The sequence below is a fragment of the Zonotrichia albicollis genome, chromosome 3 (assembly GCF_047830755.1).
Source record: "Zonotrichia albicollis isolate bZonAlb1 chromosome 3, bZonAlb1.hap1, whole genome shotgun sequence".
Classification (NCBI taxonomy): Eukaryota; Metazoa; Chordata; class Aves; order Passeriformes; family Passerellidae; genus Zonotrichia; species Zonotrichia albicollis.
The window spans coordinates 61,933,487-61,946,072 of record NC_133821.1 but is presented as its reverse complement, the minus strand read 5'-3'; the positions used below and the strand labels follow the sequence as shown (position 1 = coordinate 61,946,072).

The 12,586-nt window shown below is 39.0% G+C and overlaps 1 protein-coding gene across 8 annotated transcripts in view; it reads left to right on the top strand.

Annotated features, from left to right (window-relative positions):
* NHSL1 (NHS like 1) overlaps positions 1-12,586 on the top strand; it is a 177,981-nt gene that overhangs the window by 28,706 nt on the left and 136,689 nt on the right. Inside the window, exon 1 of one of the 8 annotated variants that reach the window (XM_074537636.1) lies at positions 3,971-4,013. The exons of the other annotated variants lie outside the window; for them this stretch is intronic. Coding sequence (XP_074393737.1) covers positions 3,983-4,013 — 31 coding nt within the window. The 5' untranslated portion in view covers positions 3,971-3,982. Of the gene's footprint in view, positions 1-3,970; positions 4,014-12,586 lie in introns of those variants that run through there. 8 annotated transcript variants of the gene reach the window in all.

Below are 12,586 nucleotides of genomic sequence, written 5' to 3'. Positions count from 1 at the left end.
AATGCACATTAGAAACAGATTAGATTCCTGAATCTTAGCAAATTGAAAAATAACAGAATAACTTAGGCTTTAGAAAAACTACTGGAAATGAGCCAGAACTTTTTGCAAACTGGAATGACCTTAGCCTGCCTTAAATTGCTGCTCAGTGTGAGACCACAGTTAAAACAGGGATTAAAAATGAGAGTTCATACTCCTACCTGCAGATCAGTGGATCTTTCCATGTTTGGAGGGAAAACAACCCAAGAGTAGTGTTAGGAAGACCTCAAAACAAATCCAGTGTGTATGAGACAAAGAATCAGAATAATAACCTTAAATTTAGAGTTGTGGTAATAAGCAGCATGAGCATGCCACGAGGGTTTTTTCCATGTTTAATTGAAGCTTTAATTTGTGGCACAGCAGTTTTTGAAATGCTGACATTACCAAGGATTGATGATACAAATCAGTCAGATTGATAGTGTGGATTGGAAAATGTTGAACAAAGCAGACAGAAACTGTATTTTTTTGAAAGGTGTTTCTAAATTCGTCCCCTTGGAGAAATCCTGTATCTCTTTCAATTCACATTTCAGGTTTACTGACTGAAAATCTCTGTGGCTTGACTGGTTACGAATGTTTTCATGCAAGCACATTAGCTTTTAAGTTGGTACATAAGCTGCTTTTTTTTAAAGAAAGTGAATAAGCTTGTAAAATAGTGTGTTGGAAACAAAAAAAGTCTTTTTTTCATATAGACAGATCTGATTCATCAGAGAGCATCAAGATAATTGTCACGATTTTCATTTTAAAAGGGAACCAAGAAATCTTGGCACAAGTGTAAAACTTTCTGTTGCTATACTGGCCTGTTGCCTGGAGCTAAATATTTGCCTCATGAATTTTCCTTTCCCTATCAGGAACAGGAAGCAATGTTACAGATGAAATGCATTAAGGTTTATAAGTGATGCCTGTTATTTAAAAAAGGAAAGATGCTTACATGTTACATGATTTATCAACAAGATGAAGCAATTTTTATTCTGGCTGAAATCTGGATGGTCACTTAATTTTTGGGAGTACTTCTAAGGTGGAGATTTGTACTCACTTGCTGCAAGTCCCTTCCAATGAACACACATATTAGACCCAGGTTTAGTTAAACAATTCCAAATGCTGTCAATATGACTAGGCACATTTCCCTCTATTTTCCCCTTAACTTTTCTTTTCTTTTAATGAGCTCAGCCACCAGTGATTCAGGCTCTTGCCATTGCTTCCCAGCATTTTGTGTTTCGTGCTCTTATGGTAACTCTTCCTTTTGGTCCCTGAAGCGGGGCAGCCGTGGCTGGCAGCAGGCAGCTCTATTTTCTGTCCTGTATCACTCCCTCTGTGCCTTACCTGGAGTTAGAGGAAAGAAAAACCAATCAAGAGACTGCAAAACCTCTGAGGCCACAGAAATATGGAAAAAATGTTTTAAGATGTTGCTCCTTTCAGGGGCTTCTGGAAATGCTCCTGCTTGTTGGGAAGACCTCACTCTGCAGCAGAAAAACCCAGTGTCCCCATCAGCATACCTGCTGGCCTCCCAGGTCAGGCACCACCATGGTCTTGGGAACATTGTGTGTTTTATTAAATGCAGTAAACATGACAATTGGCTCACCTTTTCCTCCTGCTTGGGGCAAGATAGAGGGTGAGCAATTGATTCATGCCCTATTCTTAGTCATAAGGGAATTCAGAGCCACCACACTACATTTTTCTAGCTGATAATGTGGTGAAGGGCTCTCTGAAACTATAGTAGCAAGGTTTTCCTCCAACTTGGCTTGTTTTGAGACAATAAAAGTGATAGTGCTAACTCTGATGGTCACAAAAGACTGATGAAGGGCTTTTTGCTGTAACTGTGTATCCTACAAAATCTACTCTGTGTGTGTAAGATATTAGTGACATTGAGCAATAATAATTAATTCAATTTGTATCTTTATTGAATCTGCAAGGGCCTGTCTTTGTGCTATATTTTCCTGCTCTTTAAATAACAGTTGCCATCTTTATGGTATTAAAGGATAAATTTTAAAGTGGTGAAATAAACTAGCCAACATACAGAGCTTCAATTTTTTTTGCTACTTCCTGTTTCTGTGTTTCTGAAGTTAGGCAAGTAGGTTTTCCCCCAGTGTTTTTCCAGGGATATCATGTTATCTGATGTTTAATTATTTCCCTCTCATTGCACATTGTAGAATAAGATTTCTGATCTGCAGCACAGACTTGCATATTTTATTATCTTTATGGGTAATTCTCAAAAATATTCTTTTCATTTTGCTTTTTTATGCAACTGTTAAAGGGCTTCCTTCTTAGCTAAGCATACCTGACATTAAATATTCACTGTGTATATTATGACTCCACATTTATAGTTTGTGAGTTATGCTAGTTTGGATGAGAGTTTGGCACACAATGGAGGTTTTCCATTTATTCTGGAAAAGCTTTGCATGGTAATAAGCCTTGCAGTTAGCTGAAGTACTCTTGTTTCCTAATGGAATCTGCTTTCTTTAGACTCTCGAGGAATTGAGTGAGAGCACTGTGGTAGCTGTGGTTTGTACCTGTGCATTATCACACACCCTTGCAGGAAGGAGCTAGAAGAGTTCTAGAAAATATCTCTACTGGCTTTATTGTTTACATTTTTCATTTTATAGCCTTTCAAGAATTTCAGGTACTAATGAGAGTCCTAGCTGGGACCTATCTACTGGCCTTGCTGCAATCTCCTGATTTTGCTGGGCAGGCGTTTGTATTCGTGAAATGTATCAAGTTGTACGCTTCCAGATCAAGTTACATGCATGTCAGAAACAATTACTTACATTGAGGGCTTTCTATTTAACTTCTTCTTCAGCTTTATTGCATAAAAGCATTGAAGTATAAAATTATTTTTGTCAATCAGTTATAGTTGTTTGTGTTAAAAAATTGTATCTGTGTATGGTGAAACTCGTCTGGATAAATCTTTAGTGTGTAAGGACTGCTCTTCATTCAAATGACTTATAAAAAAATATGGAGAGAGAAATTAGAGCCAAATGGATACAGCTCAAACCCGCAAAAAACTATTGATTGTCAGAACTGGAATGACCCGCATTAAGGGCTTCAAATGGAGAGCTGGAAAAGAGGGGGAAGAGAAGGCAGGGTGTTTAGGCAAGAGAAAGATGATGAGTAGCTAAAAGACACTGAAGGTCAGGAAGTTTGGAGCTCAGCCTAGAGAACGCTCAAGGTGTGTGGCATTGGGACTGTGCCCTGTGTCACTGGTTTTGAGCGGCCAGCAAAGGAAGTGTCCATCTCCTTTCTAATCCCTCGTGCACACAGGGACACTGGGGGTTGCTATGAAAACTTTCAAGCTCTCATTGCAAATTCTCTCCAGCTACAGCAAATTATCGCACACAGAGATTTTGTCTGGCCGTTCTAATGCAAATGGGCAACATTGAGTCTTCTGTCACAAAAAAGTGATATTGAGAAAACCATCTGCATGGGTGTTTTGCCTGGTACAATTGCTGGGAATATAGCTGTTTCACTCTACCATGCTTTCATTTAGAGTCAATTTAAAACTACTGTTTTTATTTGTGCCTTTCAAACTGTGAAAACTTTGACTCCTGTTTTGTTTCTAAAGATATTTACTAATGAGGAGCTGATGTAATTTGTTTTGGAGGACAGGCTCTTTTATACACAGAGTTTTATGAATTGAGATGCAATCTCTGATAAACGTGGACAAAATTAATGGGCCTTTACGAGTGGCCAGAACAATATTTATTGTTTGCAAGCTGTGTTAACTCGTAGGGATCCCCTGACAAACTGGGGGAATGGCCTGTTGTGATTTGCAGCTGCCTGCACCACAGAATGCGCTTACTAGAGCTTTCCACCCGCTATTCAGCTGGCTGTTGCCTGCTTGTTTTCTGTTTTAAAAAGTGTTTTCGTTGTCAAACTGCATCCAAACTATTCAGTGGAAGCAGCCCATTTGCTGGTGCTCCGAGACGCTTCGCTTTGTCCCTGCTGACACCCGATGATGGACGCAGAATATTCTGAGCCAAATGGTAAATATGAGTCTTCTACTTATGCCACTGTTTTTAGAGATATTGATTTTATTCAGGTCCAGCACATGTTTTATGATTTTAATTGTGGGTGAGGTCACAGTACTGTCCAGAGCTCTGGATACCAGCAAAATGCCATGGATGTAAATATACAGAAAAGAGACAAACTGCATTGGGGAAAAAAAAATCTTGTTCATCGGGGGGGAAAAAAAATCTTGTTTGCATAATAGTGTGATAACAAAGGAAGATTTTTGGTTTCTGTTATTTTTGAAAACATGAAAATCCTACACAAATGTGTAGGATAATAACCACATCTGATAGTGTAAAAGGGTGTTCTATGAAATCTGACTTTATAGGCATCAGAAAGCTAAATAGCATAAACTGAGGAGGAGCTACCAAAAAAAGGGTATTTGAAATGCCTGCCTTGGTGAAATAGGGAAAAATGTAGGAAAACCTGAAATTATGGGTACAAACTGAGTGCTGAGTTTTAAGTGAAGATTGCACAAAAAGCCGCAGATATGGATGAAAAAGATGTGTGCACTGTATTTGCATTCTTAGCACTTCTAATTTATTAAAGACTTTTCTGCTCAGTTAGTGCCATATCAAATACTGAAATTGAATAAGAGTGCTTCAAAGGAACTTTTCTGATTTGTTTCTAGAATCCTTGTTTGTATTTTAGGAGTTAATGCAGTTCTTAGGGAACAATTCCACAATTGTGGTCAATCAAATGCAGAAGCCTTTGCAGAATTACATCTTTAAAAAAAAAGTTCTCCAAAATATTTTTATGCTTTTAAATGTTTTTAAGATAAATAGGTAGCAGGTGTTTTCATGTTTTATCTCAGGTATGTGTCTGCATAATTTCTAAGGTGGAAAATCCCAATATTTCTTTCTTTTTGTTTCTCTGTGTTATGTATGCTTACTCTCTTATTTTTTAACTCAACAAACCAAAGAATGCTTTTTAAAATTACTTGCTTCTAAAAATCTAGAGGTGCTACAATGATATCATACTTTAAAAACCAGAGAAAAGTTTTCATTTTGATGTTGAAGACTTTTTGTTCCTCATCCTACTGTGCAAGTGTTTATATTTTATGTTTCTAAGGAAATTAATTTCAAACAGTTTCTGATTAGTGGCTTGGCCCTGCTTCATTGTCATGCTGATTTTCATATGGTTCTCTTAAAAATAAAATATCAGCAAGGCAGACATGGTAACTAGAGACAATCAGCAGTTCTGGATATTTCTGGACACCTTAACGTGGGGAAAGCCTGTGAGGGAAGATGTACTGCCTGTGAGGAACTGGGCAGCCAGGTCCTGAGCTGGTGTCCCAGGCAGAGAGTGAGGGAATGTGAGGTGAGGAGGGATGCCGCAACTAGAGCAGCAAGGGGAGGCACAGCCAGAGAGGGCACAATAAGAGTGTGATGTCTTCTTCTCCCAAATCAGGGAAATTTAACATGTGAGGTATGGCATCTCATAGTGGGCTAGAACAACAGGAGTGTAACTGGGAGCAGAGATGCAAAATGTCAGAAAAGTGAGATGCTGAGGGGAAATGCTGTGCTGTGGCTCTGGATGCAGCCAGCAATTGCAGAATGAATGAAGTGAGGCTGATGGCTGTGCCACCCCAGCATTCCTCTGCTGCAATAAACACAGAATTGGTGTTGTGGTCCCCAGCCAAGATGGTCTGTGCTTGCCAAATCACTGCTGGTTGAGGTGGGACTGTCAGCACTGTGACCTGACCTTCAAATCATTGCCCCTTGTCCTGGGAGGTGCCTGGTTTCCTTACAGAATATCACTAATCCAAGTTATTCCCTACTGGTGCTGGAATGTCCACATCTCTGAGATGTGTTATTGCTGCAGTTCCAGCATTCATTACTTTTATTTGTCAACTTGAAATACATGTATGCCTGGTACACAGAAGTGCTTTGTAAATAGCAGGAGATGTGTAAAGGACTGGAGGGAAAAGCACAAATAAAGCAATTTCCACAGCACATTTAATTTTTTGTTTGCTTACATGTGGAAGACACTGTTAAATTAATAAAACTTCAGTTACTAAAGAGTTACCAAGTGTTTCTTCATTACTACACAGTCAGTAGTGCTAAATTTACTCTGTTACTGCTGGCCAGGTGAATTTAATAATTGTTTAAGCTGATGAAATTGGGCTACTGCTTTCTAACAATGAAAAATGTGTTTCCTTAATCCTTCTAGGAAACTGTAAACTGGAGGGCCATAGTTCACAGGTATTATCTTCCATTTTTTGCTCCTTTTCCCTTGGCACCACTGGCTGGTGAGCAGCCTTGTGCCACGGCACGTGTCCACACAGCAGAGCTCTGTTTAAGCCCATCATCCTGTGTTGGTGTCTCTCCTCCCCTTGGGTTTTATAAAAACTGCTATTTTATTACTATCTAGTAAAGAATTGTGTGTGCTGCATTCTGTCCTGTACGTTTGCTTCTTTGTGTCAGTTTTTTAATCTTGCTGGGATGAATGAGGCTTTGGAAAACCACAGTGAAGAGTTTAGTATACGGGAAGGCTTCAATGTTAACTTGCTTTCATTTATGTCCTGTGATATGTAAATCCACTCTGGTTTTGTCTGCCATATTTTAAGTCATGGGTGCTGGTTGCATCCTTGTCTCCAGTGTTAATGGCGTGAAGAGCAGGACTGCAGCCTTAGCACTGAGGAGGCAACCAGGGCAAAAATGAAGACTACTCTCTGTTTTCACATTAGTCCTCCAGCTAATTTTTTTTTCCCCTGACAGTAAATGTACCTGTTTTTTAGCTGGCAGAAATCTGTCAGCCTGGCACTTTGATCCTAAACTCAGGAATACATTGTGATTGGATCATGGTGCTGGTTTTTCCATTTGCTGAAGCCTGCAGTAGGTGCTCAGGAGGAACACAATGCCCTGCTAACTCCGCTGTGTCAGTGTTGGCTTCGTCACAATACCAGAAACATCTTTTGTTCACTGCTAGTTTATAAAGCTTTTCCTGATTGTTTTTAAATTGATGCTGCACACTGGGAGAAGTTAAAGGTGGTTATTTTTTTTGGAAAAGCATGAATGCACAAATGTGCCTCTAGTTACTCTGTGTCAGCTAAAGTCTGAACACTTTTGAGGAAAAGAATGCCCTTTTTTGATGTTAGTAGATTTGATAGTAAGAGGGGTTTTTTTTCTGTTTTATTATTTTTTTAAAACTGAAGATCATAAATTTGTATACTGCCTAGAGGTGCTGAATTCCCAGGCTACAGATGATAGAGGATCTGAAGTCACTGAGAAATTACATCTAAAGATGCTGCTCATATGGTTGTAGAGCTCAAAAGTAAACAGCAGTCAAGTTGTTTGTGTAATTGTTTATAGATATTTTCATTCAATAGTTAAATAAATTTTACATATTTTTTTCTTTCCTCAAAAAAAAAAATGTAGGCAAAGAGAAAGCACTGTAAACTAAAAATATTACAAGGTTAGACTGAACTACAAAATTGTATTTAGAGTTTTTATCAATTGTATTCTTTCCATCTGTTTGTGTTTGGGATAGGACAGGCCACAGCTGAAACCTAGACTTGTCTATTTCAGATCCTCCTAATGTGGCTGTTGGTAATTCAGAAGCAGCATCCCTTGACGGCCTCGTGCCTTCTGTGTGCCATGCAGGGATACTCCTGACCCTCTCTGTGATTTATGTGAAACAACCAGGCTGACCTGCTGGCCAAAATGAATGAAGCTCTGTTTTCTGTTAACTGGCAAATTACTGCTGTGGTTTTATTTCTTCAAAAGGGTTAAAAAACTCGCGGGAAGCCCAAATGAAATTGGCTTTTTTGTTGTCTGAACTTGATTTTGTTACTCTTGCAGTGTCACCGTTTCGCAGACTCTTGATCTTCTAGGCTAGACAGGATCTGCATTTCTAATACAAAAATTCAGGCTTTTTACAGATCTAAATGGAACAAAACCAGACAAGTTTCTCCAGAGTTATTAACCTGGAGCCTTCTCATAAGCACTAATTTTACTCAAAACTGACACATCAATTGCAGCAATTTTCCTTAAAATGTGAAACACTGTAATATTTGCAAATTTTAAGGGTTATTAAAGAAATGCATCTCCAGCAACACTCGAGAATTAAATTCTGGTAGGTTTAATATAAAATTTGCCTTTGTAGAGTAGATGTTTGCCAGATAGAAAATACATGTTAAAAATACAAAGGCTGTTCAGGAGACAGGGTCATAATGTTTGAGGGTGAAACATGAAATGAAATAGGGTATTTTGTTACAATAGGATGCATTAAAAATATTTTGAGTTATATTTGCTGAATTTTTATTCAATATTTCACTGTATGAAAAAATACAAATGTGCTAATACCTAGTCAGTATTTTCTTTTCCACTGTCTCCAATTAAATTGAAGCCCAGCTCCAATAATGATTTTCTTTCCCAACCTATCCTCTTTATTTCTAGTCTCTGAGAGTGTAATTTGAGAAACACACCTATTCCCTGGGCAAGAACTAACAAAGTATGACTTGTTCTACTAGATGAGTTCTTTGCCCAAAATAAAATGCTCCCAAATTAGAGCTGGGGTTGTCTTGATGAAAACAATAAACTGAAGATTGGGAACTTGCCAATATCCACACTTCCCCATACCAAACTTATTATTTGTCAGGTGTGTCATCATGTGTCTTGCCACCATTCACCAAAATAAATGCCACTGGAGTAAATGCCAGTCTGGCATTAATCTTGAGTATAAGCAATGAACATGAGAAAATTGTGGTTCTTATTTTGATAAATGATAAATTTTGGTGTGATGTGTAATTTGTGGTAAGTGTTCTGGAAGACCTTCACTGAGATGGACATAATTTGGTGCTTATAGTCCATACAGACAGGTTGGCTTGGGAAGAACAATGGAAGTTGCTTTCATGGTAACAAATAATTTGGAAGTTGGTTTTGGCTATAGAGTTTTATTTGTAACTGGTTTTTGGGTATAACTGTGGTGTTGACAGTTTTTGTCTAGTTAGATATTTCCTTCACATTTTTCCTACTAGGGTAATTTTCACTGTGTGTCTTTAGAGCTGAAATAAAACGTCAGTGTTAATCCATAACATTATTTGAATGTTACACTAACTGATACTGTATGAGCAGATTCAAAGTGTGAATTAACTGGAACAGAAGCAATTTTAGTAGGAGCTGTCATGTTGAAAACAGAGCAATGGGACATTAGAGCTATAGTAGAATATCCTTTAAAAGTTAAGGTTACAATTCTAGCAGGTTATTCTTCAAGTCCAAAGATGGTCCTTTGGTTGGACACTTCATTATGCCAAGTTGTGGGATGCAGCAGCAAGGAGCAGTTGCCCACAGCCTGTGCAGCCAGAACCTGGTTTGATGAGTACTTTCATATCCCATTCATTCTTGGGCCTGTTGGAGCCATTTCCCAGTGGGGCTGTCTGGATCCTGTGATGGGAAATTATATGGGAGCTGAAAACTGTGTTTCAGGGAGAGGCAACAACTGACAAGCAATTCCACTTGCTCCAATGTAGAAATGACACATTTTACCTGGGCATGTACCAAGGCAAACAGACCCTGGTTCCTGGGAGGAAAACTCCATTTGTTCCCAAGCTGCTCCGTGTGCAGTCTGGGAACCTTTGGCTGGGCCAGGGTGTGGGGGTGGAGATAGCAGCTACTTTACTTGTCTGACTTCTATCAACTGCTGCAAATCTGTCAGAGACCCAATGTGAGTTTTGGTGTCTGAGGAAGGAACTACCACAGAGTTTAGAGAGTTCCTGCCTTGAGCTCTCAGCTGCAGGTTAGTGCCCTGACAGCAAGATTTTTCCAAAGCTTATCTAACAAGTGCTGCTTTGTCATCAAACTTCTTTAAAAGCACCCTCAATCTACTTTGAGGTTTCACTATGATAGAGATGTAAATAGCACGGAACATTTTCGCGGTCATTTGATAAATTCAGAAATAGTTTACTCCTCTGTAACCTGCTCCAATTTTTACGCAAATTCTTAACCACAATTTATTATACTAAATGGCAAGAGAGTAAAAATTCAAACTAGATATCATGTAACTCTTGGAAATTTGCCCTTTCCACAGGGGATCTGATGTTCTTAAAAGCATTAAACCTGTCCATATCGTTATATTTCTATTTTATAATTAGCAGGTGACTAAACTTTTGCAGTTTTGACTGCTTTACTACCCTGTGCAGGTACTTAATGTTTTTGCACACTTGGATTTCATAGAATGGATTGGGCTGGAAGTGACCTTAAGTTCTAGATCCAACCCCCTTGCCATGAACAGGGACACCTTGTAGTAGCTCAGGTTGCTCAGAGCCCCATCCACCCTGGCCTTGAACACCTCCAGGAATGGGGCATCCACAACTTCACTGGACAACCTCTTCCAGTGCCCCCATCGCCCTCACAGTAAAGAATTTCTTCCTAATGCCTGGAATCTAAACCTGCCCACTTTCAGTTTAAAGCCATTTACCCCTTCTCCTGTCACTGCACGGTCTTGTAAAAAATCCCTCTCCACTTCCATCAAGATGAATATCCAGAAAGCTTTTGGTAATATTAGAGAGACAAGTGCTAAAAAGAGTGAGCTTTGGCCAGATAACCAGATGAACCAGATGTTTTCTGGTTCACTGTCTGCTGCGCTTTTGCCTTCCATTCCCTTTTGTCTGTGCTGTTTCCTTGCAGCCCCTGCTGTGGAGCTGGCAGGCCAGGGGAGAGGGAAGCAGCCAACCACAGCTCCCTGCACAGCAGTGCTCTTGCCACCACTGCTCTCCACCAGGAAGCAAAAGGCATGTCAGTCTTTACAATTATTTGCTATTAGCTTGTTCTTCCAGGCTTTGCTGCCTTCTGAGGCACAAGAAGTTTGGCCCACCTTGTCAGTATTGTGTATTAACTCTACATGTCAGTGCAGGGATTGCTTCACTGTTGTCCTTGCCAGGTCTGGTGCTTAGTCATTGAATGTCTTCCCCTGATTTTCTTGTTGCTTCATTTTTCTTTCATGTCATATAGCATGCACGAGCTTTTGCTGAATGATAGATGCAGAATTATTCATCATTTTAATATATAAAGGCTTGATGCATACCTGAGTCTAATGAGTAAGGAAATGGTTGTTTAAGTTGCAGTATTTAATTTATATTTTGTAGATCAAAATAAACAGTACAAATCCATAGGCTTCTTTCCAATTAATCATGCTTATAGTTCTACTGTGAAGCTGTGTCTTCTTTTCTCTATTTCTATTCCTTCTGTCTGTCAACCTTGCCATTTGTTTATCCCCATTTGTTTTACTTTCTCTCAAGCCTTTAAATGACTTTGAGAAAAGGTCATTTATTGGGTGTATAGCTTGGGTTGGAATCTCTTGGTGTAGGCAGTGGGAGTTTTCCACAGGAGTGACACAGGTGAGAGGCGCCAGTTCTGGCACCAACATAAAAGTAAAGAGGTAGGGCTAGTTTTAGGATGAGCATAAGCTCTAAATTATGATCTGAGTGTAAAATTGGAGTAGCCTGTTTCTCTGTTCTCCTCAAGTCTGTAGCTTCATACCAAGCTTTTACAGAGCAGTGCTTAGTCAGACCTGCACAGCCCATGGAATTTTATCCAATAATCTCTCTACCAGGCTCAGTAGTGCGTGTCTGAGCTCATCATCTCTCTTCAAAATATGTTTGACAACTAAAAATTATAAAAAACAAAAATATTTTTCATCCTAAAAGAGAAGTATTCTGAAGGTATACTTTGAAGTCTGTTCCTCTTCCCAAAGACTTTGAACTCTGCAACATATGTGAGAAGTACGAGTTTAAGTTATTTTCAGTTGATAAAAAATAACTACAAAATATTTGAACATGAGTAATATTTTTTTTTAGTACATCTCAGTTGTCCTGGCATTCCTTATATAATCCCATGTGTATGGAAATGTTGAATTTGCAATTTATTTGCATCATTTCAAGAGGCAGCATCAGAAGGACTTACAGAGGCCACATACTCAGCCAAAGATTAACACACAGAAAACTGAGTGGTTTTAGCTCTAAAGCTGGAAATAGTGGCTTTATCAATGTGTATCTGTCATACAACTCTCAACCAAACTTTTGGAGTTTGCATCTTCATAATGGGGAATTTTCTAGTGCTAAGACTTTTTACCAAGTAGGCAGGACTTCCTTAGAGGTGTCATGTTGGCAGCCCATGGTGTCTAAGAAGCAGGAGAAAAATAACCTTATTGTTACACTCCTTTTGTTTTCCAACTGCTACAATCAGTTAGTTTTGCTAGATGTACATCAAATGCTTCTTTCTAGGAAAGCACAGTAACTGCTCTGAACATGGAATGTGCTGTACACTGAGAACATTTCGTGAGCAACAGAAGTTTCTTGCACCCCACCGATATATTTTTGTGCTGCTGTGATTCCAGGGAGCCAAAGGTTCTCTCACTGTTGTCAGAGCTGAAAAAAATGCAGCATTAGAAACTTATAATGTTCTTTTGGGGGATTTTAATGAAATATTCAAATAAGGAGAAAATAGCTCTTAAACAGAAGTAAATGTAAACTCGGAGAAGGTAGCTGGGGAGAATTGACAAAATATATTTTGTGTGAGTTTCACTATGTGCACCAGTTTTCACATAA